The 20,398-nt window shown below is 43.4% G+C and overlaps 2 protein-coding genes and 1 pseudogene across 2 annotated transcripts; 2 read left to right on the top strand and 1 right to left on the bottom strand.

Annotated features, from left to right (window-relative positions):
* LOC116743413 overlaps positions 1-20,398 on the bottom strand; it is a 77,131-nt pseudogene that overhangs the window by 35,493 nt on the left and 21,240 nt on the right.
* On the top strand, positions 3,711-4,886 carry CHST4 (carbohydrate sulfotransferase 4). Its single transcript, XM_032613287.1, has one exon. The coding sequence runs from the start codon at positions 3,711-3,713 to the stop codon at positions 4,884-4,886; it is 1,176 nt and encodes a 391-aa protein (XP_032469178.1).
* On the top strand, positions 7,741-7,917 carry LOC116743415 (probable protein BRICK1). The gene has a single exon (XM_032611782.1). It carries the CDS (start codon positions 7,741-7,743, stop codon positions 7,915-7,917), a length of 177 nt encoding a protein of 58 aa, XP_032467673.1.

Raw genomic sequence — 20,398 nt, 5'->3', positions numbered from 1 at the left:
ATGAGTTCAAAGGCCAGGCTCCAGCTCTGGGAGAGGATGGGCATGACACCAGGTGCTGTTGGCAGGCAAGGAGGGCTCAGAGCATGCTAGCCCTCTCAAACACTGAGCTGGCCCAAAGCCAGATAGGGGGAGGGAGGACGTACTTTTGAAAGGTCTCCGTTGCTAGTCCTTAGGAAATGTTAGCTTTTTCCTGAGCCAATTATAGGCCCTGCATATAAAATTCTATCCTTATAATTATACACAGGTCAAGTTCTTTCCTCTCTCTTTTGCTCCATTATTTCCTATCTTTGTTCCAAACTTTTCCTCATACTCATAACTGCCTTTGGGAGAAGATCTCTTGCTAGTCATTTCCTCAATACTTGGGGGGCTGGGGGGTGGGTATTCTTGAGCCATTGTCAAAAATGTCTTAGTTTCTAATCATTTCCTCTTGGGCTCAAGTTTAGAAGAATAGGAACATATCTCAGCTGGCCCCATTCTAACCTTCAGGGCCAAGACAAGGATTCCCATTCATCGACATTTTCCTGGCATACAGCAAAGTGGGTTTTTTGGGCACGTAGGAGAGATGATCCTCACTGGATCTTCTGGCACATGTGGAGGAAATGCATTGTTGTAATGAATGAAAGAGAGGGGTTTCTGGGCCATTGCCACTCAAGGTTTGGTTGAGGTCATTACACACTTCCTAGAAGGTTCAGGGGACTTCCAAGGGAAGTCCATGGGCTGGCAAAGCATTCTCTACCTCTTCAGGAAGCAAGCTATAAACTTCAAGAGTCACATCTGTGACTGCCCAATTCCTCCTCTAAAATTTACTCTCTAGAATCTCTGGACTTCTAGACACACAGAATGGTTTATGACCAATATGAAGGCTGTCTGGACAACAGATCCCAAAGGTACACATACCCGTACTCTTTGATTCAGCAATCCCACTTCTGGGGAGTAGGCTTACATACTTATATAATGATGTGTGAACATAAAGGTCATTATTGAAATTTTTGAAATGGCAAAAGACTGGAAACAACCCAAAAGCTCATCAGTGTGGACACTGGTTAAATAAACTGTGGTACATCTATACAATAAAATTCTACACAGTGGTAAAAAGGAATGAGGAAACGCTTTAGGTTCTCCCATGGAAAGCTCTCCAAGGCATATTGTTAAGTTAACAAAGCAAGTTGCAGCACAGTGCGGATAACTTGCAACTTCTTGTGTTATCAAAAGGGGAAAAATTAAGAATACATAGACATTTGAATTTTCTGGTGTACGCATAAAGCAACTGAAAGGACACATTAAAAAATGAACCCAGGGGCTTCCCTGGTTGTGCAGTGGTTGAGAGTCCGCCTGCCGATGCAGGGGACACGGGTTTGTGCCCCGGTCCGGGAAGATCCCACATGCCGCGGAGCGGATAGGCCCGTGAGCCATGGCCGCTAGGCCTGCGCGTCCGGAGCCTGTGCTCTGCAACAGGAGAGGCCACAACAGTGAGAGGCCCACGTACCGCAAAAAAAAAAAAAAAAAAAAAAAAGAACCCAGTTGCTATTTGGGGTCAAGTTGGGAAATGGGCAGATGGAGGACAGGTGTTGGAAGTATATATTTCACTGTATAGTGACGATAAAACACCAGCTCGTAGATAAATACTAGCTGTCAGTAAATAGAGAAGAGATTATTGATTCAGCAGCTGGTAAAATTCTTAGGTGTTCTTTCCCCTAGAAAAATTCTATGACCCTTTTAAAAAGTATGTCATACAAATAGCTCTAGAAATTTTCTAATTTATGACTATAGGTCTCCTCCAGAGACATAACTGTTGTCATAGGATTTCCCCTCACCTAATATTCAATATGTAAAGACCTGGAGTGTGACAGGCTAGGCTACAGGCTGGCAAGCACTGTCCTATTCCCTTCCTGCATGTGGAATCTTAGGAAGCCGTCCTTTAAATTCTGAGTCTGACTTAATGTTCATGATAATGATACTCTTAAAAACAATTTGAACCATGTGACTATTAGCTATTCAAAACTTAAAAAAAAAAATTGGTGATGAGACCTATCACCAGGAGAATAGCACATCCTAAACCCAGCTGCAATTACTGTCTAGAAACATATTTTCTCTTCTTTATTAAAGCTTGAAGGAAGAATTTCTTGAGTATAGAGTGATATGCAAATTAGCACCTTGCTACTGTTAACATTTTACACTATGTGAAATATCTATTATATTTCTCAATAGTTATTTATGTCAGGAAGTCACCCAGAATGATCCAGAGTCATCTCAACCCATAAAGAGAGTTAAGAGCTCCCCTGGAATAATATTCTAGCATGGCACTGGGAACAGTGGTCTTTTCACACAAAGCCCAGGTGTGAAGGGAGTAAGTTCAGCGTTGCCACCAGTCTGTTTGAGCCTTAGTGTAAATTACAAAGTGAAATTCCTTTCTCTAGATATTTAACATCTAAGAACTGGAAAACCATCCTAATGTACTTATCCTACTGAACCAAGATACTTAACTGTCACCTACCAGACATTTTGTTAAATAATAAATATCTTAAATTCTTGATGAAGTGGCATTCCCTAAGGTTGGGCAGTATACAACATGCCCAACTGAGCAACCCTGAGTAAGTTGTGTCAAGTGGTCAAACATTACCCCAAGAAGCAGCACAGTGGCTAACAGGCCACAGCATCACTACTATTGCAGCTCTTAGGTTGGCTTGCCACAGTTTCATACAGTTGGCTGCTAATGCAACAACGATTCAACCCAAATAGATTCAGATAGTGTATTACATACACAGACACGAGGACAGCATTGGGTCAGCTCCTCATGTCCCTAGTCCCACAGGAGACCAAATCAGAGGGGATCAGATGATAGGTGCCACGGGCACTTTGCCGCTGAGGAGACAACTCCAAACCAAAGTCAAGCAGTTTTAGAGTCTGCAGCCATATCCTTCAGGGTATTGAAAGTCCTGTGCTTAACTAAGATGAAGGAGGGTAGTGAGAAATGGCCTTGGCACTATCCCTCAAGATGGGGGTGGGCGGGCGGGCCTCAAAGCAGTTCCTCAGAAGTCAGCTTATCTCCCGTAGTTTCTGAAGGAATCATGGGGTATTCAACCAAAACTTGGGTCAGACTGTGGTTAAGCTTTGCCTACATGGCCTGTGTGAAGACATGTGTGTCACCAGGGTGAACCTGTTTTCCCTATATTCATGAAACATGGCTGAGTTCACACATTTTTGTAGCTCCATGGACAAGAAGGACCAGGAGGGAGGAAGTAAAGAGCCTAAAAAGAAAGAGCTTAAAAAGAAATAGTGCTTATTGGGCTTCCCTGGTGGCGCAGTGGTTGAGAGTCCGCCTGCCAATGCAGGGAACGCGGGTTCGTGCCCCGGTCCGGGAAGATCCCACATGCCGCGGAGCGGCTGGGCCCGTGAGCCATGGCCGCTGAGCCTGCGTGTCCGGAGCCTGTGCTCCGCAACGGGAGAGGCCACAACAGTGAGAGGCCCGCGTACCGCAAAAAAAAAAAAAAAGAAAGAAATAGTGCTTATTGACACACTAACTGCAAGGGACAGGAATTTGGAGAAGGATTTGTGCAGTTCATTGCAAGAAGGCTCCAGCATCCTACATTGCCCCTTGGTGCGGGTCAGGAAGAAAGTAGCTTTGGCTAGGAAGGGGATGGAAGTCAGATACCCAAACATTAGCCTAACATAGCCCCTCTGCTTGTTCCTTGAAGGTCTTCTACTTCAGCATGACACTGCCCCCGAAAATGAAGCTACTACTGTTCCTGGCTTCCCAGACGGCTGTCTTTGTTCTATTCATCCTTCTGTACTCCCACAACTTCAACTCCCTGCAGATGAAGGAAGAACCCCAGCCCGCGTACATGCATGTGCTCATCCTGTCTTCGTGGCGCTCTGGCTCTTCTTTTGTAGGGCAGCTTTTTGGGCAGCACCCAGATGTCTTCTACCTGATGGAGCCTGCCTGGCACGTCTGGATGACCTTCACACAAAGTACTGCCCAGAGGTTGCATATGGCAGTGCGGGATCTCATACGGGCCGTCTTTCTGTGTGACATGAGCGTCTTTGATGCCTACATGAAACCTGGCCCCCGAAAACAGTCCAGCCTCTTCCAGTGGGAAGGCAGCCGGGCCCTGTGTTCTCCACCTGCCTGCAACATCTTCCCGCGAGATAACATCATACCCCAGGCTCACTGTAGGCTTCTGTGCAATCAGGAGCCCTTTGAGGTGGTGGAGAAGGCCTGCCGCACTTACAGCCACGTGGTGCTCAAGGAGGTACGTTTCTTCAAACTGCAGGTGCTCTACCCGCTGCTGAGAGACCCTTCCCTCAATCTGCACATTGTGCACCTGGTCCGGGACCCCCGGGCGGTGTTCCACTCCCGAGAACACACCGCGAAGGAACTCATGATTGACAGCCACATTGTGACGGGGCAGCATCTGCAGAAACTCGAAGAGGAGGAGCAACCCTACTACACAATGCAAGTCATCTGCCAAAGCCAGCTGGAGATCTACAAGGCTGTGCAGTCCTTGCCCAAAGCCCTGAGGCAGCGCTACTTGCTCGTGCGCTATGAGGACTTGGTCCGGGACCCCCTGGCCCAGACTGCCCGAATGTATGAATACGCAGGGTTGAGATTCTTGCCCCAGCTCCAGACCTGGGTGCACAACATCACTCGAGGCAAGGGCATGGGTGAGCATGCCTTCCACACAAATGCCAGGAATGCCCTCAATGTCTCTCAGGCCTGGCGCTGGTCCTTGCCTTATGAAAAGGTTTCTCGGCTTCAGAAAGTCTGCAGGAATACCATGAATTTGCTGGGCTACCACCTTGTCACATCTCAGCAAGAGCAGAAAAACCTGTCGCTGAATCTTCTGTCTACCTGGAGCCCCGCTGAGCGAGTCTACCAAGAGGGTTGAGGAGGCTCTGTCTCCACCTGGCACCCACTTCAGCCACGTTAACTGACGGCAGCTTCTGAGCCTCGACCGTGTGTGTCAGCGTACGCGTGAGCATGAGTTGTGCCCAAACATGTTCAAGTCAAAAAAAGAAATCTTTGCATCTCTGCTCATATCTAGAGAAGAGACTTAGGAACCTTATGTGAGGGGCACGATCCAGCAACAAAACAGAAGTAATGTCTTTATTCTCTTCTTAGCCTTCTTACCTATGTATACCTCAGAGACTTTGTGGCCTGGGTCCTATGTGGCACCATGCAGTATCACTGGAGTAAATCCATAAACTCTTTTGTCCACATCTTGCCCGGCGGGAAAGGAGAGAGACGGGAAAAACCAGGGAAATAGGTCTCCCACCAAACAGTCCACCAGCACGTTCAACAGGGATGTGAACTCTGAGCCCTCAGAGAATGGGCAACAGGGTTGGATGCTTACCTGTGAGCTTGGCCATCACAGCTATCCATTACCACAAATATGGAACAAAATCTCTGCACAACAGAGGAAGCTTTTTTTTTTTTTTTCGGTATGCGGGCCTCTCACTGTTGTGGCCTCTCCCGTTGCGGAGCACAGGCTCCGGACGCGCAGGCTCAGCGGCCATGGCTCATGGGCCCAGCCGCTCTGCGGCATGTGGGATCTTCCCGGAATGGGGCATGAACCCATGTCCCCTGCATCGGCAGGCGGACCCTCAACCACTGCGCCACCAGGGAAGCCCCCAGAGGAAGCTTTTAAGTTCACGGGATGGCTGGGCCCAGTTTGGACATCTGTTCCCCTCAGTGTTTTCCTATTTTAACCTGTGAAGCTGTCATCTGTTAACATTAAAATTCCAAAATAAGATTCTGCTTGGAGTGTACCTTTTTATGCTTTCTAATTACTTAGTAGTAAATGCTCATTCTTATGGGATCCTAACTAAGAGCCTAAACATCTTTACAAATTTTTTTGACTGGAATATTTTAATTTTAAAAAAGTTTTTATTGAAATATAGTTGATTCACAATGTTGTGTTGGTTTCAGGTGTATTGCAAAGTGATTCAGTTATACATATATATAAATATATATATTCTCATCTTTTATTATTATCTATCACCCACACATAGAAAAACATGTTAAGACAGTGTTTGGTTCAGATGATGGGCTAAGGTCTAAACTGATCAATACTGATCGATACACTGTCCTCTTAAGAATTTGTAGAAAGTAGACAGCTAGCAGCTAAGCCCTTTCTTGTGTGCAGCGTAAGCTATAGTAACACCAGGTGGATCACTCTAGGTTCTGGAGTTCTTTTAATCTCATACCTCAGCCAGAGGACCTCGGTTATAATACGATTGGTGCTCTTCAGCTCTTCCTGGTCACCTCCCCTAACAAGAAAAGTTGTTTCCCCCAATCTTTGCAGGATTCCCCAGATCTAGTTTGTGTATCAGAACCACCTGTTAAAGATGTGTTTTGCCATGCCCTACCTCAGATCTGCTGGAAATGGAATCTCCCAGGAGAGGCTGGGATTCTGTATGTTTATCAGTTGACTCTGTGTAACTCTTGCACAGCCAGCCCAATGATGGTACACCCTGCCCTGGGCGACAGCACTCTCTGCCTTCTTGTTCCAAGACAGGTGACTTTTCAGCACATGCCAAGTATCTAAGCGCTTCCTCCTCACACAGGTGCTGTCCTCAGGTTGGAAGGAATAGGAAAGGTCTCTGTAACGTCTGGAACTGCAGTGAACCTCTGGTCCTGACTTTCGAAACATTTCACTTTATTCAATTCTGAGAGATACCATTATTTCATCTTTCCTTTTGTTCCCACGCCCACTTTTGACATGGGTCCTCGCTTCACAAAGCTCCCTTGATGCAAGATGGGAATTTCCCACTCCATTCGCTGAGTAGCTCTTGGGCTGCACCACCACCTGAGATGCTTGAGTAGGCACCTTTGCCAGTGGGTCTTTGATGTTAATTTATATGGGCTTTAAAGGAGTGAATTTATCCTAATACCTAAACCCCAAGCCACTCTAGACCCTCCTCGAGAGCCTAGAATCTCCCAGGTAAATGCTTCTTGCCTCTCCAAAACCTTCCAAAACTATGAAAATTTCCCAAACGTTTGAAAATAAGGCCAAGGGCAGTAGGTGAGGGTGCAAACATAGTGAAGAGGGCCAGGGAGGGGGAGAGACAGTGATAGACTCGACCATCTCTGATTTCCCCTCTGACATTCAGCCTCTACCTGAATTGTCTTAAAGTTAGCAACCTCCTTGGGAACCATCTCTGTGGGACGCTGGAGTACAGAGCTCTTGTTTTCCATCTCCAAATGAGTCATCCGTCCCAAGACAAGGAAAGAGACTAGCCACATGGCAATCTCAGGATCTTATTTAGATTTACTTTAAAACAGCTTTAACATTTCCTATATTCCAGTCCGAAGTCAGATGAGGTCCAGACAGCTAGTAGCCATCCTCTTGGAAGACAGCCTATACACTACCCTATCTAGGAGCCACTGGCAGCTGTTTAGATTTAAATAAGTTAAATTAAAATAAATTCAGTTCTTCAGTTGCACTAGCCATCTTCAAGTACTCAATAGCAACGTGTGGCTAGTGCTACTGTACCAGACAGCACAGATATAATCATTTCCATCACTGCAAAAGTTCTATTGGACACTTCTGGTCTAAAATTATTTCTATGTGTTTGCAGCATCTTATCCTTAACCTCAAATTGCACCCTGCCCAAAAGTGTTTAGAGAATAGATAACAATACTATAATGGCACTTTTATATAACATAAAACTGTGCAGTATAAAATCATGCTACATAACCTCTAAAACTCTGACCTAGTCGCGCTTCCTTAGGCAGCAGCCATGGTGGGACAAGAGGATCCAGTGCAGCGCGAGGTTCACCAGGACGGGGCGAGCTGGGAGTACACTGAGGTCATCACCAGCAGCAGCAAGAAAACTGCAGACTTTCTCCACTCAGGACTCGCAACACCAAACGAGAAACTGACAGCTCTTGAACAGAGAATAGAGTACACTGAATGAAGCGAGGGTGACAAGCGGTGAGACCCTCACCTATAATCGTGCCATGCTGCTGCTAGGAAGTCGCTTTTGCAGAACAAAAAGGCCTCGTGGGAAAGGCCCCAGCAGTCTTCAGTTCCTTCCTCTCTCCTTAAAGAACAACAGGGCTTATTCTTGTTTTTCTTTATTTCAAAACTGTGACCTTTGGGCTCTGCCATGTACACCCAGCAGTGTGATGTGGCGTGTGGGGAGGAGTCCAGGGGAACTCTCAGAAACAACACTAGACACTTTACCTCTTCAGTAACACTTTGTACAACTACTTGTCAACACATTTGAGGCGCTAAGAGCCAAAAGCCTGAGACTCTGTCCAGGTCCTCCCCACCTTTCTCTCTCTCTCTCTCTCAGCCTTTCCTTACAGCTCTCATTGCCTCTGCATTGCTTCTATAAATAGTCTGTCTCCTCCCCAACTTTGGCCAGGGGTCGAAGCATTCCTGGCTGAGGAGCCCTGGTGAGGTGGCTGCCAGAGAATGTTGTTGCTAACCCATCAGTTTCTTGTCCTTTTGGGAAGGTCAAGGCCAGGCCTCCACTTGGCTTGAAAAGGGACATTTTCAGAGTTTTCTTTCTGTCACTTGAGGTGTCTTACCCTTTCATATTTCCCTAATAAACTCCCCAACTTTAAAATAAATAGATAAATAAATAAAACTCTGACCCAGTGCTGAGTGAGATTTAGAGAGCAAAGGAACATCTCCCATTGAAGCACTCAGGCGGCTGGCACCAGAGTTCAGGGATGCGAGCGGCAGTACACTCAGTTATGAAACATGGGAATTCGGGGAGCTGAGAACACATGATGGGTGTATAGAGGACTGTGCCTCTGCAAAACAGCCTTCCACTTTGGAGGTATCTGTTCCAGCCCCCAACCCCCAAATAGGCAGGCATTTGTTTGCCTCCCAAGCCTATTGAGCTGCATGAGATCTAAGGATAAGGGATGAATTTGATCTAAATTTCTCAGGGCTAGTAATTAGGTTTGGGGAATGAGCTCTTTCATGTCTAGAGAAAACATAATGGCCTGAAATACCTAATTGGGGGCTTCCCCGTGGCGCAGTGGTTGGGAATCTGCCTGCCAATGCAGGGGACATGGGTTTCTAGCCCTGGTCTGGGAAGATCCCACATGCCACAGAGCAATAAGCCCGTGCGCCACAACGACTGAGCACGTGCTCTAGACCCCGCGAGCCACCACTACTGAGCCTGTGTGCCACAACTACTGAAGCCCACGCGCCTAGAGCCCGGTGCTCTGCCAACAAGAGAAGTCACCATGATGAGAAGCCCGGGCACCGCAATGAAGAGTAGCCCCCGCTCGCCACAACTAGAGAAAGCCCGTGCACAGCAACGAAGACCCAACGCAGCCAAAAATAAATAAATTAAAATAAATTTAAAAAGAATGTGGGCTCTAGAACTGGGTTGCCTGGGTGACTTTGCTATCACCAGTTGGGTGACCTCAGCAAGTCCCTTAACATCTCATGTCTCGGTTCCCTTATCTGTAGGGTGGTTAGAATAATAGTAGTATCAACTCCTTGGAGTTGCCAGGAGAACTAATGAGTTAATACACGGAACATGCTTAGAAAGCATCTGCTGCTCACTATTGTTAGCTGTGAATATCTTGGAAACACTAGTCTCGGCTCTCAAGGACTGTCTTCCATAATTTCTGGTAACATCCTTATTAAGGTGATGTTTAACAGCAGATCACAAACTCTTTATGGCATTTCTGATCATAGTGATACCATTAGGAGATTGATAATTTTCTGATATTCTAGTTTCTCAATATCTGTAGTTCTCAACCAGAGGTGACTTTGCCCCCCAGTGGACATTTGGCAACGCCTAGAGACATTTTTGGTTGTCACACTTTGGGAGGGGCGTGTTTCTGGAATCTACTGGGGAGGGGCCTAAAGTGCTGCTAAACCTACAATGTACAGGAAAGCCCTCCCTTAACTAATAGATGATTCGTATATAAAGGACAAAGAGCTAATGACTCAAATAAATTTCTCTTCCATCTTCATTCAATTACATTCAATCTCACTCAAATGAGATTGAAAGCATCTTGACTGGGGAGATGTCATAACCTGGGCTCTTTTGATACCCACTCAAGTCATCTGAAAGGGAGAAGTGGAGGAGACATTATACCAATACAGCACACGGAAGTCTGATGAGAGGAAGTGAGTGCAGCCAGGCTTCCCGGTCACTCACTGGCCAATCCTATGCCTTAACCGGTCTTTGCTTGCGTCCACCCTAATTCAGTTAGCTGTAGCTTGAAGAGAAGAGTTTAAAGGGGTAAAACATGGTCATTTAGGGCCTTGGGGAAGATGGGCAGACAAATGAAGCCATGAGCAGACACTGGGCTAGACAAATGAGTTGTCTAACATGTCTGAGAACAGAAGAGTCATTGACAAACGTCAAAAAGTTCCATGGGGCTTCCCTGGTGGTGCAGTGGTTGAGAGTCCGCCTGACGATGCAGGGGACACAGGTTCGTGCCCCGGTCTGGGAAGATCCCACATGCCGCGGAGCGGCTGGGCCCGTGAGCCATGGCCGCTGAGCCTGCGCGTCTGGAGCCTGTGCTCCGCGACGGGAGAGGCCACGGCAGTGAGAGGCCCGCATACCGCAAAAAAAAAAAAAAAAAAAGTTCCATGGGCACCACAGAGTTTACATCACAGTTCCTCAACCTTTTTTTTATTATCACCCCCTCACCCTCAACAAGCTTTTTTAGACATTTTTTCCCTAATTGCACCTCTGCATGAAATGTTAATACCGCAAATACACTGCATGTCTGTTTTTGTATGGTGGCCATTTGGAGGGTCACAAACCACCATAATATCTACTCTTTTTTTTTTGGCCTCCCCCAAACTGCTTTTCACCCCCTTGGTAATTTTCACCTCCATTGGGAATGCATGCTTTAGACTACTGTCCCCAGTATTTTTTAAACTCCTTTCCCACCCAGCTCCTATCTTTTTTTTCCTCAACATGTCTTTTCATTTCTCATCTCCCCAAATTATGTTCCTTGCTCTCACCAATGATAGCTGTACCCTGCTCATCAATAATTGAATGTGATTATGTAAAATAACACATATAAGTGTAATCTGTAAACTATAAAGACCGTGAAAACGCTGGTTATTATTAGTAGTAAAATAATAATACAAGTAATTCTTGACTGCTGTCCTCCCCGCCAGCCCTAATCCTAACCATTTGGCATGGTCCAGCTTTCCTTGCCAATTTTCACACTGGCTTCTTATGATCCTGGATGAAAAATAAGGAAGCTAGTTCATGCTTTGTTTGTTTTTTAAATTTATGACAAGAGTTGGTAACAAATGGAATAGGCACGTAAAATAGTTTCATAAAGAATGAGGTACGTTTCAGAAAGTTAACCATTGCTCTACCCTAAATCAATGTGGACTTAAATGACTAACTGCCTATAATTTAAACATGCTGAATGAAAAGAAATAAAGGCTCCTATTATTTTATGTAGTGGTAAGGTGAATGATTATCTGATCCATCATGAACCAAGCTATGAGACCTTAGCAGATGCAACACACACACACACACACACACACACACACACACACACACGCCATTCTAGATGCAAGTAAGCTTTAAAAAGTTGACTACACTAAATTTAACTGGGTTTTCAAATGTGAGACCCTCAGAACTTCAAATATGTTTATGTGCATATTAAGAAGGGATTACAGTATATAGCAGCTCTCCCAAACTTCTTTGACCAAGGATGTTTTCATCCTGTGAACATCTGTCAGTAGAATGTTTAGAGGAAGCGCAGTTGGAGAAACGCTGAATTATCTTCGGCACTCATAGCCCTGGACGTTCCCAGCACTCTGCCTTCTCCTTGCCTTCTCCCAAGCCCAAGCAGGCAAATTACGAATGGAGAAAATCACATGAGGGCAGCTTGGTTCACAGGCAGTTATAATCACCTCCATCAATTTATGATCACTTCAACACTCACCTGCAACCCCTGCCCCCTCTCCATAAGGACTTGCAGGTTTAGAAAGCCTTTCAAGATCCGTCCCTCGCATCCTTCTCTAATAACTCCCTCTTACACTCCACTTCCTCCATCTCAAATGTGAAGTTCTACCAATGTACCATGTCTGGATCTTAGATCATGCTGCTTCTCCCACCTGGAATACCCTGTTCTGTCCCACCTTCAACTTCTCTGGCTCATTTTTTTGATCCCTCAGTTCTCAACTAAAACATACCCTCTGGAAGTTTTTCCTGGCTTGATCCTTAAGCCTCTGTTGAATGCCACTTTTTTTTTTTTTTTGCGTTACGCGGGCCTCTCACTGCTGTGGCCTCTCCCGTTGTGGAGGTGCAGGCTCAGCGGCCATGGCTCACGGGCCCAGCCTCTCCGCGGTATGTGGGATCTTCCCGGACCGGGGCATGAACCCGTGTCTCCTGCATCGGCAGGCGGACTCTCAACCACTGCGTCACCAGGGAAGCCCTTGAATGCCACTTTTACATGCTTTCTATTATAGCATTTAACACACTGTAATAAAACTGCCCAATTTAAGCAGCCGCATAGCACAGGGAGATCAGCTCGGTGCCTTGTGACCACCTAGAGGGGTGGGATAGGGAGGGTGGGAGGGAGGTAGACGCAAGAAGGAAGAGATATGGGAATATATGTATATGTATAACTGATTCACTTTGTTATAAAGCAGAAACTAACACACCATTGTAAAGCAATTATACTCCAATAAAGATGTTAAAAAAAACTGCCCAATTTATGTGTTCTTTGAGCTCTTTGAGAGCAGAGTCTATCTTATTCACCGTGGTATAACCAATGCCTAGCACAGTTCCTAGCATCTAGTAGGCACACAATAAATATTTCTTTAATAAACGAAAGCTTGATCTCAGCCTCATTATATGTAAAGGGATCAGTCTTTATGTAATACTTTTTAAAAGGCCAATCACAGAAACACAGTGACATATTTAAAGATTCAGATAAGAAATAACCAACATTTAAGAGTTTCCTGTCTGAGTGAAATAAGGGAAGTTGAATCTTAAAGCCAACAGCTCTGAAGTGCTAGGTCAAGTGGGGTGGCAGGTGGAAGGGTGGATAAAGCAGAGATTCAAAAATTAAGCTGAATTGTATTTCTAATAGTGATACAAGGGCTTCCCTGGTGGCGCAGTGGTTGAGAGTCCGCCTGCCAATGCAGGGGACACAGGTTCGTGCCCCGGTCAGGGAAGATCCCACATGCCGCGGAGCGGCTGGGCCCGTGAGCCATGGACACTGAGCCTGCGCGTCCGGAGCCTGTGCTCCGCAATGGGACAGGCCACAGCAGTGAGAGGCCCACGTACCGCAAAAAAAAAAAAAAATATATATATATATATATATAGTGATACATATTATCATAGCAAGAGAAGCTGCAAATTATGCTGGTTGTCTAAAGAGCTGCATGTGTTCACAGGGTGTATGAACTAACCAATTGCCTTCTGGATGCAGTTGGCAAATATTTGCTTAGTGATTGCCTTGCAACTGTTTCTTAGCCAAATCTCCAAGCAGAAAGTTTATGGCTTGTTTTTTTTATTGCCTCTCCACCCTCATAATGGCAAAATTTTGTTTAAGGAATGTCTTGGGGGAATAGAGTCACCTTTGATTCTTTCTTTTCTTTCACTTTCCACAATCCTGTCCATCAGCAAGTTCTGTTAGCTTGACTTCCAAAATGTACCCTGAATCAGACCATCTCCACTCAACATCTGCACTGCTACAATGTTCATCCAAACCAACCTCAAATCTCACCTGAACTGCTGCAAGAACCTCCTAACAGGCCTCTTCTTGCCCTGCTCTCATAGTTCACCTCCCATTTACTAACCAGAATGACCTATCTAAAGGGTAAATTAGATGCCAATTCTCCACCTAAAGTCCTCCAGTAAATTATAGCCCAGGTGACTGTAAAAAGGAGAATGGATAAATAAGTTGGTAAACTCATATCATGCAATACTATTCAGTAATAATATTGAATAGTTGATACATGCAACATGGATGCCTCGCAAAAGCATTAGGCTAAGTGAAAGAAGTTCTACATGAAAGAGTTCATACTATATGATTTCTTAATATGTACAGTTGTAGACCAGGAAAAAACTAATATACGGTAGAAACAAATATTGAATTCTAGTTAATGATACACATGCGGGAGAATTTAGAAGTTACTGATGTCGGCAACTTACTTTGCATTGCGTCCAAAAATACATCAGAGTGAATGATAGATAAATGGACAGATATGATACAACAATTATAACAAAACGTTAATGGTAGAATCTGAGTAAGGAGAATATGGGTATTCACTGTGAAATTCTTCCAACTTTGCTGTTTAGAATTTTTCATACCAAAACATGATGGGGAAATAAAACCCCTAAGGTGACCACACTTCTGGAATGGCAGCGTGAGAAGCTCATCTCCCCACTGAAACATTTAACTAGTGAAAATTATTTTTTAAAAAACCAACCATTTAAAATCTCTGGATATTGTCCTAAGAGTATACAGAAAGTGGAGAAACATTTATTCAAGAAAGTTTAGTAAATCTTGATAAGAACAGTAAGAGTCTATGGTATTTGAACCACTGTCTGATTCTATCTCCTCCCAGCTCACTGTGAAATAAGTTCCACTTCAAGCAGTGAGGTCAAAGAAGACAGGACTCCCTTTCCCTTCAGCTCCTAGTCTAGGAGTATGGTTTCACCCAAGGAAGGGCAAGTGGCCAGCATGTCATCCCCTTTTCTGGCAGGGGCCTGGACTGGGACTCCCTTCCAAATCCCAGGTCCCACTCATAGGGTGGAAGTTTTACCTAGGCACAGAAAGCTGAGAATATTGGGTCCCAATTGCCCCCACCCCAGCTCACTCATAGATTCCATGCCAGGAGGGCAAGCCCAAAAGACTAGGGGCTGCCATCCACATCCAACACCCCACTCGTGGAGCAACCCAGGTTTATCACTTCAGAAGAGGTGGACAACAGTCCCTGCCCATGCCCTACTCTAATGCAGTAGTACAGGCATTCTGTTGGAAGGTAGGGGAGAGGGAGGCCATAAGAACAGAGAGCTCAGACACTTCTCTGGTGGCGCACTGGTTAAGAATCCGCCTGCCAATGCAGGGGACACGGGTTCAATCCCTGGTCCGGGAAGATCCCACATGCCGCGGAGCAACTAAGCCCATGTGCCACAACTGCTGAGCCTGCACTCTAGAGGCCGCGAGCCACAACTACTGAGTCCGCGTGCCTAGAGCCCGTGCTCCACAACAAGAGAAGCCACTGCAATGAGAAGCCTGAGCACCACAACAAAGAGTAGCCCCCACTCGCCACAACTAGAGAAAGCCCACACGCGGCAATGAAGACCCAACGCAGCCAAAAATAAATTAAAAAAAAAAAAAAAAAGAACAGAGAGCCCAGTAGCTCTCCCAAAGAGGACATACTTTATTGGGAAGACAATGTGGGGAAGTTCATGCATAAGGGTATTGTCAAAAACAATGGAGATTTTCGTGGTAAACAGTTAAGAGGAGGCTCTTAGCTCCATTAAACTAGCAGCAAAAACAAAATAGTAGCCCAGCTAGAAGTTTAAGAGAGTAAACCAGGGAAAGAGACAGATAAGAAGGGCCTTTCTGAGCTCAGAGCAAGCCTCAAAGACTGCCCCCACAAAGGGGTCTGACTTTAGCTGGATCACACTGTGGAACAATTTATGCCCCAGACTTTGCCAAAAACAACAGAGCAGTCAGCTAGCAATTACTGGAGGCTAAAGGCTGTGAGTGTTACAGTAAAGTCAGATCACCTAGCAGCTTAACAGGGAGACCAGGGAAAGAGAGCACTGCTAAAACTACAATAATCCCTGGTGGTCAGAAGACTGTGTACATAGTCAAAGCTTCACTCTTTGAGGAGCAATATCAGAGACTACGCACTGTGGAGAAAATATTGATAGATTTCTGTGAACTAGTCCAGGCAAGTCACTGAAGAAATAAATAAGAAAACAAGCCCCAGGTGAGAGAGGGATCAAAATCCAGAGTTGCTACAACATATTATTGTAGCAATGTTCCATTTTCAACAAAAAAATTATGAGACATGCAAAGAAACAGGAAAATGTGACCCATGACAAGAAGAAAAAAAAAAGTAGGCAACAGAAACTGCTTTGGTGGGGGCCTAGATGTTGAACTTAACAAAAACTTCAAAGCCCCTATTGTAAATATGTTCAAAGAACTAAAGGACACCATATTTAAGGAATTAAAGGAAGGTATGTTAACAACATCTCATCCAACAGAGAATATCAATAAGAGAGTTATAAAATGTTTAAAAAATAAATAAATAAATAAAAATGAAGACACAAAATACCAAAACTTAAAGGATGGAGCTAAAACAGTGCTCAGAGGGAAATTTTTAGCTATAAATGCCAACGTTAAAAAAAAAAAAAGAAAGAAAGATCTCAAATCAATAAACTAAATTTCCACCTTAAGTAACAGGGGGACAAAAAAGCAAACAAAACCCAGAGCAAGCAGAAAGAAGAAAACAATAAAAATTAGAGTGGAAATTATCGAAATAGAGAACAGGAGGGGAAAAAAAAGAAAAGAAAAAATAAAACCTAATTTCATTCTTTGAAAAGATCAACAAAACTGACAAACTTTTAGCTAGACTGACCAAGAAGAGAGAAGACTAAAATCACTAAAATCAGAAATGAAAGAGGGGACATTACTACTGACCTTACAGGAAAAAAAACAATTATAAGAGAACACCATGAAGAAACATATGCCAACGAATTATATAACAAACGAAATGGACAAAGTCCTAGGAAGACACAAACTACCAGAATCAACTAAAGAAGAAACAGAAAGTCTGGAAAGGCCTATACCTAGTAAAGAGATTGGATTAGTAATTTAAAACTTCCCCCAAAGAAAATCCCAAGCCCAGATGACTTTACTGGTGAATTTCACGAAACATTTAAAGAATTAATATGAATCCTCTCAAACTCTTCCAAAATATAGGAGAGGAGGAAACACTTCTCAATTCGTTCTATGAAGCCAGTTTACTGATACAAAAACCAGAAAGACATGTTACCAAAAAAACCTACATACCAATATCTCTTATGAATATGGACGCAAAAGCCTCAACAAATACTAGTCAACTGAATGCAGTAGTATATAAAGAGAATTATACACCATAACTAAGTGGGAATTACCCTAGGAATGCAAGGTTGATTTTACATTGGAAAATCAATTAATTTAATGGACCACATTAATAGAATAAAGGACAAAAACCATTTGATTATCTCAATAGGTGCAAGAAAAAAAAAAAAGCATTTGACAAAAATCCAAAAACGTTTCATGATTAAAAATACTCAGTAACCTAAGAATAGAAGAGAACTTCCTTAAACTGAAACAAAGGACATCTATAAAAAACTCACGGGACTTCCCTGGTGGCCCAGGGGTTAAGAATCCGCCTGCCAATGTAGGGGACACGGGTTCGAGCCCTAGTCCAGGAAGATCCCACATGCCACGGAGCAACTAAGCCCATGTGCCACAACTACTGAGCCTGTGCTCTAGAGCCCACGAGCCACAACTACTGAGCCTGTGTGCCACAACTACTGAAGGCCACGCACCTAGAGCCTGTGCTCTGCAACAAGAGAAGCCACTGCAATGAGAAGCCTGTGCACCACAATGAAGACCCAACACGGCCAAAAATAAATAAATAAAAAACAAAAAACAAAAAAAAAAACTCACAGCTAATATCATAATGGTGAAGAAATGAATACTTCCCCCCACAAGACCAGGAACAAGACAAGGATGTCCATTCTCACCCTTTTAGTCAATAATATATTGGAGATTCTATCCAGGGCAATTGAGCAAGAAAGAAATGGCATACAGATTGAAAAGGAAGAAGTAAAATGATCTTTATTTGCAGATAACATTATCTTATATATAGAAAATCCTAAGGAATCCACTAAAAAAATATTAGAACTAATAGAGGAGTTTAGCAAGGTTGCAGGATACAAGCTGAATAAACAAACACCAATTCTACTTCTACGTACTACCAAACAATTCAAAAATGAAATTCAAAAAACAATTTAATTTACAATAGCATCAAAAATAAAGTACTTAGTAACAAATTTAACAAAAGAAGTGTAAAATCTGTATATTGAAAAGTATAAAAAACTGTTGAAAGAAATAAAAAGATCTAAATAAATGGAAAAATATCCTATGTTCATAGAGAAGAAGACTTAATACTGTTAAAAGGGTAATACTCCCCAAGCTGATCTACAGATTCAATGTAATCCCTATCAAAATCCCAGGTGGCTTTTTTTTGCAGAAACTGACAAGCTGATACTAAAATACTGTGGGAAAAAACAAAGTTCTGATTTCAAAATTTACTACAGAGCTACAGAAATTAAGACAATGTGGGGACTTCCCTGGTGGGGCAGTGGTTAAGAATCCACCTGCCAATGCAGGGGACATGGGTTCGAATCCTGGTCCGGGAAGATCCCACGTGCCACGGAGCAAATAAGCCCGCGCACCACAACTACTGAGCCTGTGCTCTAGAGCCCATGAGCCACAACTACTGCAGCCCGTGTGCCTAGAGCCTGTGTTCCGCAACAAAGAGAAGCCACCGCAGTGAGAAGCACACGCACCGCAACAAAGAGTAGTCCCTGCTCACCGCTACTAGAGAAAGCCCATGCACAGCGTCGAAGACCCAACGCAGCCGAAAAATAAGTAAATAAATTTATTTTAAAAAAAAAGACAATGTAGTAGTAGTATGAAGACAGACAAATAGATCAATGGAATAGATCAATCAATCCATGCATAAATGGTCAAATGATCTTTGAAAGGGTGCCAAGACAGTTCAATGAGGAAAGAATAGTTTTTCGTTTTGTTTTTTATAAATGTACTTATTTTTATTTCTTTATTTTTGGGCTCTGCGGCATGTGGGATCTTCCTGGACCAGGGCTCGAACCCACGTCCCCTGCACTGGCAGGTGGATTCTTAACCACTGTGCCACCAGGAAAGAATAGTTTTTTCAACAAATGGTGCTAGGACAATTTGATAACCATATGTAAGAGAATGAAGTTGGACCTCTACCTCACACCATATACAAAAATTAACTATCATCTATTATCATAGGCCTCTTATGTAAGAGCTAAGACTATAAAACTCTGAGAAGAAAACTTAGAAGTAAGTCTTCATGACTCTTGGTTAGGCAGTGGTTTCTAGGGTATGACATTAAAAGCACAGGCAACTAACGAAAAAAGAGATGTTGAACTTAATTAAAATTAAAAACTTTTGTGTTTCAAAGGACACCATCAAGAAAGTGAAAAGACAACCTGCAGAATGGGAGAAAATATGTGCAAATCACATATCTGATAAGGAACTTGTATCTGGAATATATGAAGAACTGTTACACTTCAACAATAAAAAGATAAATAACCTAATTTAAATGTATATATGTGTAACTGAATCACTTTGCTGTACACGTGAAACTAACACAACACTGTAAATCAACTATACTTCAATTTAAATAAATAAAAATTATACAGTGCTGTATGTCAATTATATCTTAATAAAACTGTAAAAAAAAAACAGTACATAAGCAAACACAATGAGATACCCACTAAGATTGCTGAAATAAAAAGATAATAAATGTTCGGCAGTTCCTCAAAAGGTTAAACGTAGAGTCACCATATGAAATAGCAATCTCACTCCTAGTTATGTGCCCAAGAGAAATGCAACCTTTTACCCACACTTGCATACAAAATCTTGTATGTGAATGTTCATAGCAACATTATTCATAATAGCCAAAAAGTGGAAACAAACCAAACGTTCATCAACTGATGAATGGATAAACACAAGTAGCATATTTAGACAGTGTAATACTATTCCACATAAAAAGGAATGAAGTACTGATACATGCTACAACATGGATAAACCTTATGGATGTTTTATCCATAAAAATGGATAAACATTATGCTAAGTGAAAAAAGTCAGTCACAGAAGACTATATATTGTATTATTCCATTTACATGAAATGGCCAGAATAGGCATATTCATACAGACAGAAAATATATTAGTAGTTGCCTAGGGCTGGGGGTGAGAGCAGGGTGTGAAGGTAGAAAGTAAATATTAATGGCTACGGGATTTCTTTTGGGGGTGATGAAAATGTTCTAAACTTGATGGTGGTGATGGTTGCACAATTCTGCGAACATATTAAAAAACGTTGAATTGTACACTTTAAATGGGTGAATCGTATATGAATTATGTCTTTTTTTTTTCGCCGTGCAGCTTGCGGGATCCTAGTTCCCTGACCAGGGATTGAACCTGGACCCTTGGCAGTGAAAGTGCGGAGTCCCAACCACTGGACCACCAGGGAATTCTCTGAATTATGTCTTAATAAAGCTGTTAAAACAAACAAAACAGAAACCTCCAGGGGTTTCCAATCCACGTGGCCCTTCTCTCCTCATTCACTCACCTGCATCCATGTTCTCCACTTTC

This window comes from Phocoena sinus, chromosome 19 (genome assembly GCF_008692025.1).
Source record: "Phocoena sinus isolate mPhoSin1 chromosome 19, mPhoSin1.pri, whole genome shotgun sequence".
NCBI lineage: Eukaryota > Metazoa > Chordata > Mammalia > Artiodactyla > Phocoenidae > Phocoena > Phocoena sinus.
This window is presented reverse-complemented; position numbering and strand designations above follow the sequence as displayed.

What these genes read in the sequence shown, in the direction of transcription:
- CHST4 (XM_032613287.1), top strand. Translation starts at nt 3,711, where the DNA reads ATGACACTGCCCCCGAAAATGAAGCTACTACTGTTCCTGGCTTCCCAG.
- LOC116743415 (XM_032611782.1), top strand. Translation starts at nt 7,741, where the DNA reads ATGGTGGGACAAGAGGATCCAGTGCAGCGCGAGGTTCACCAGGACGGG.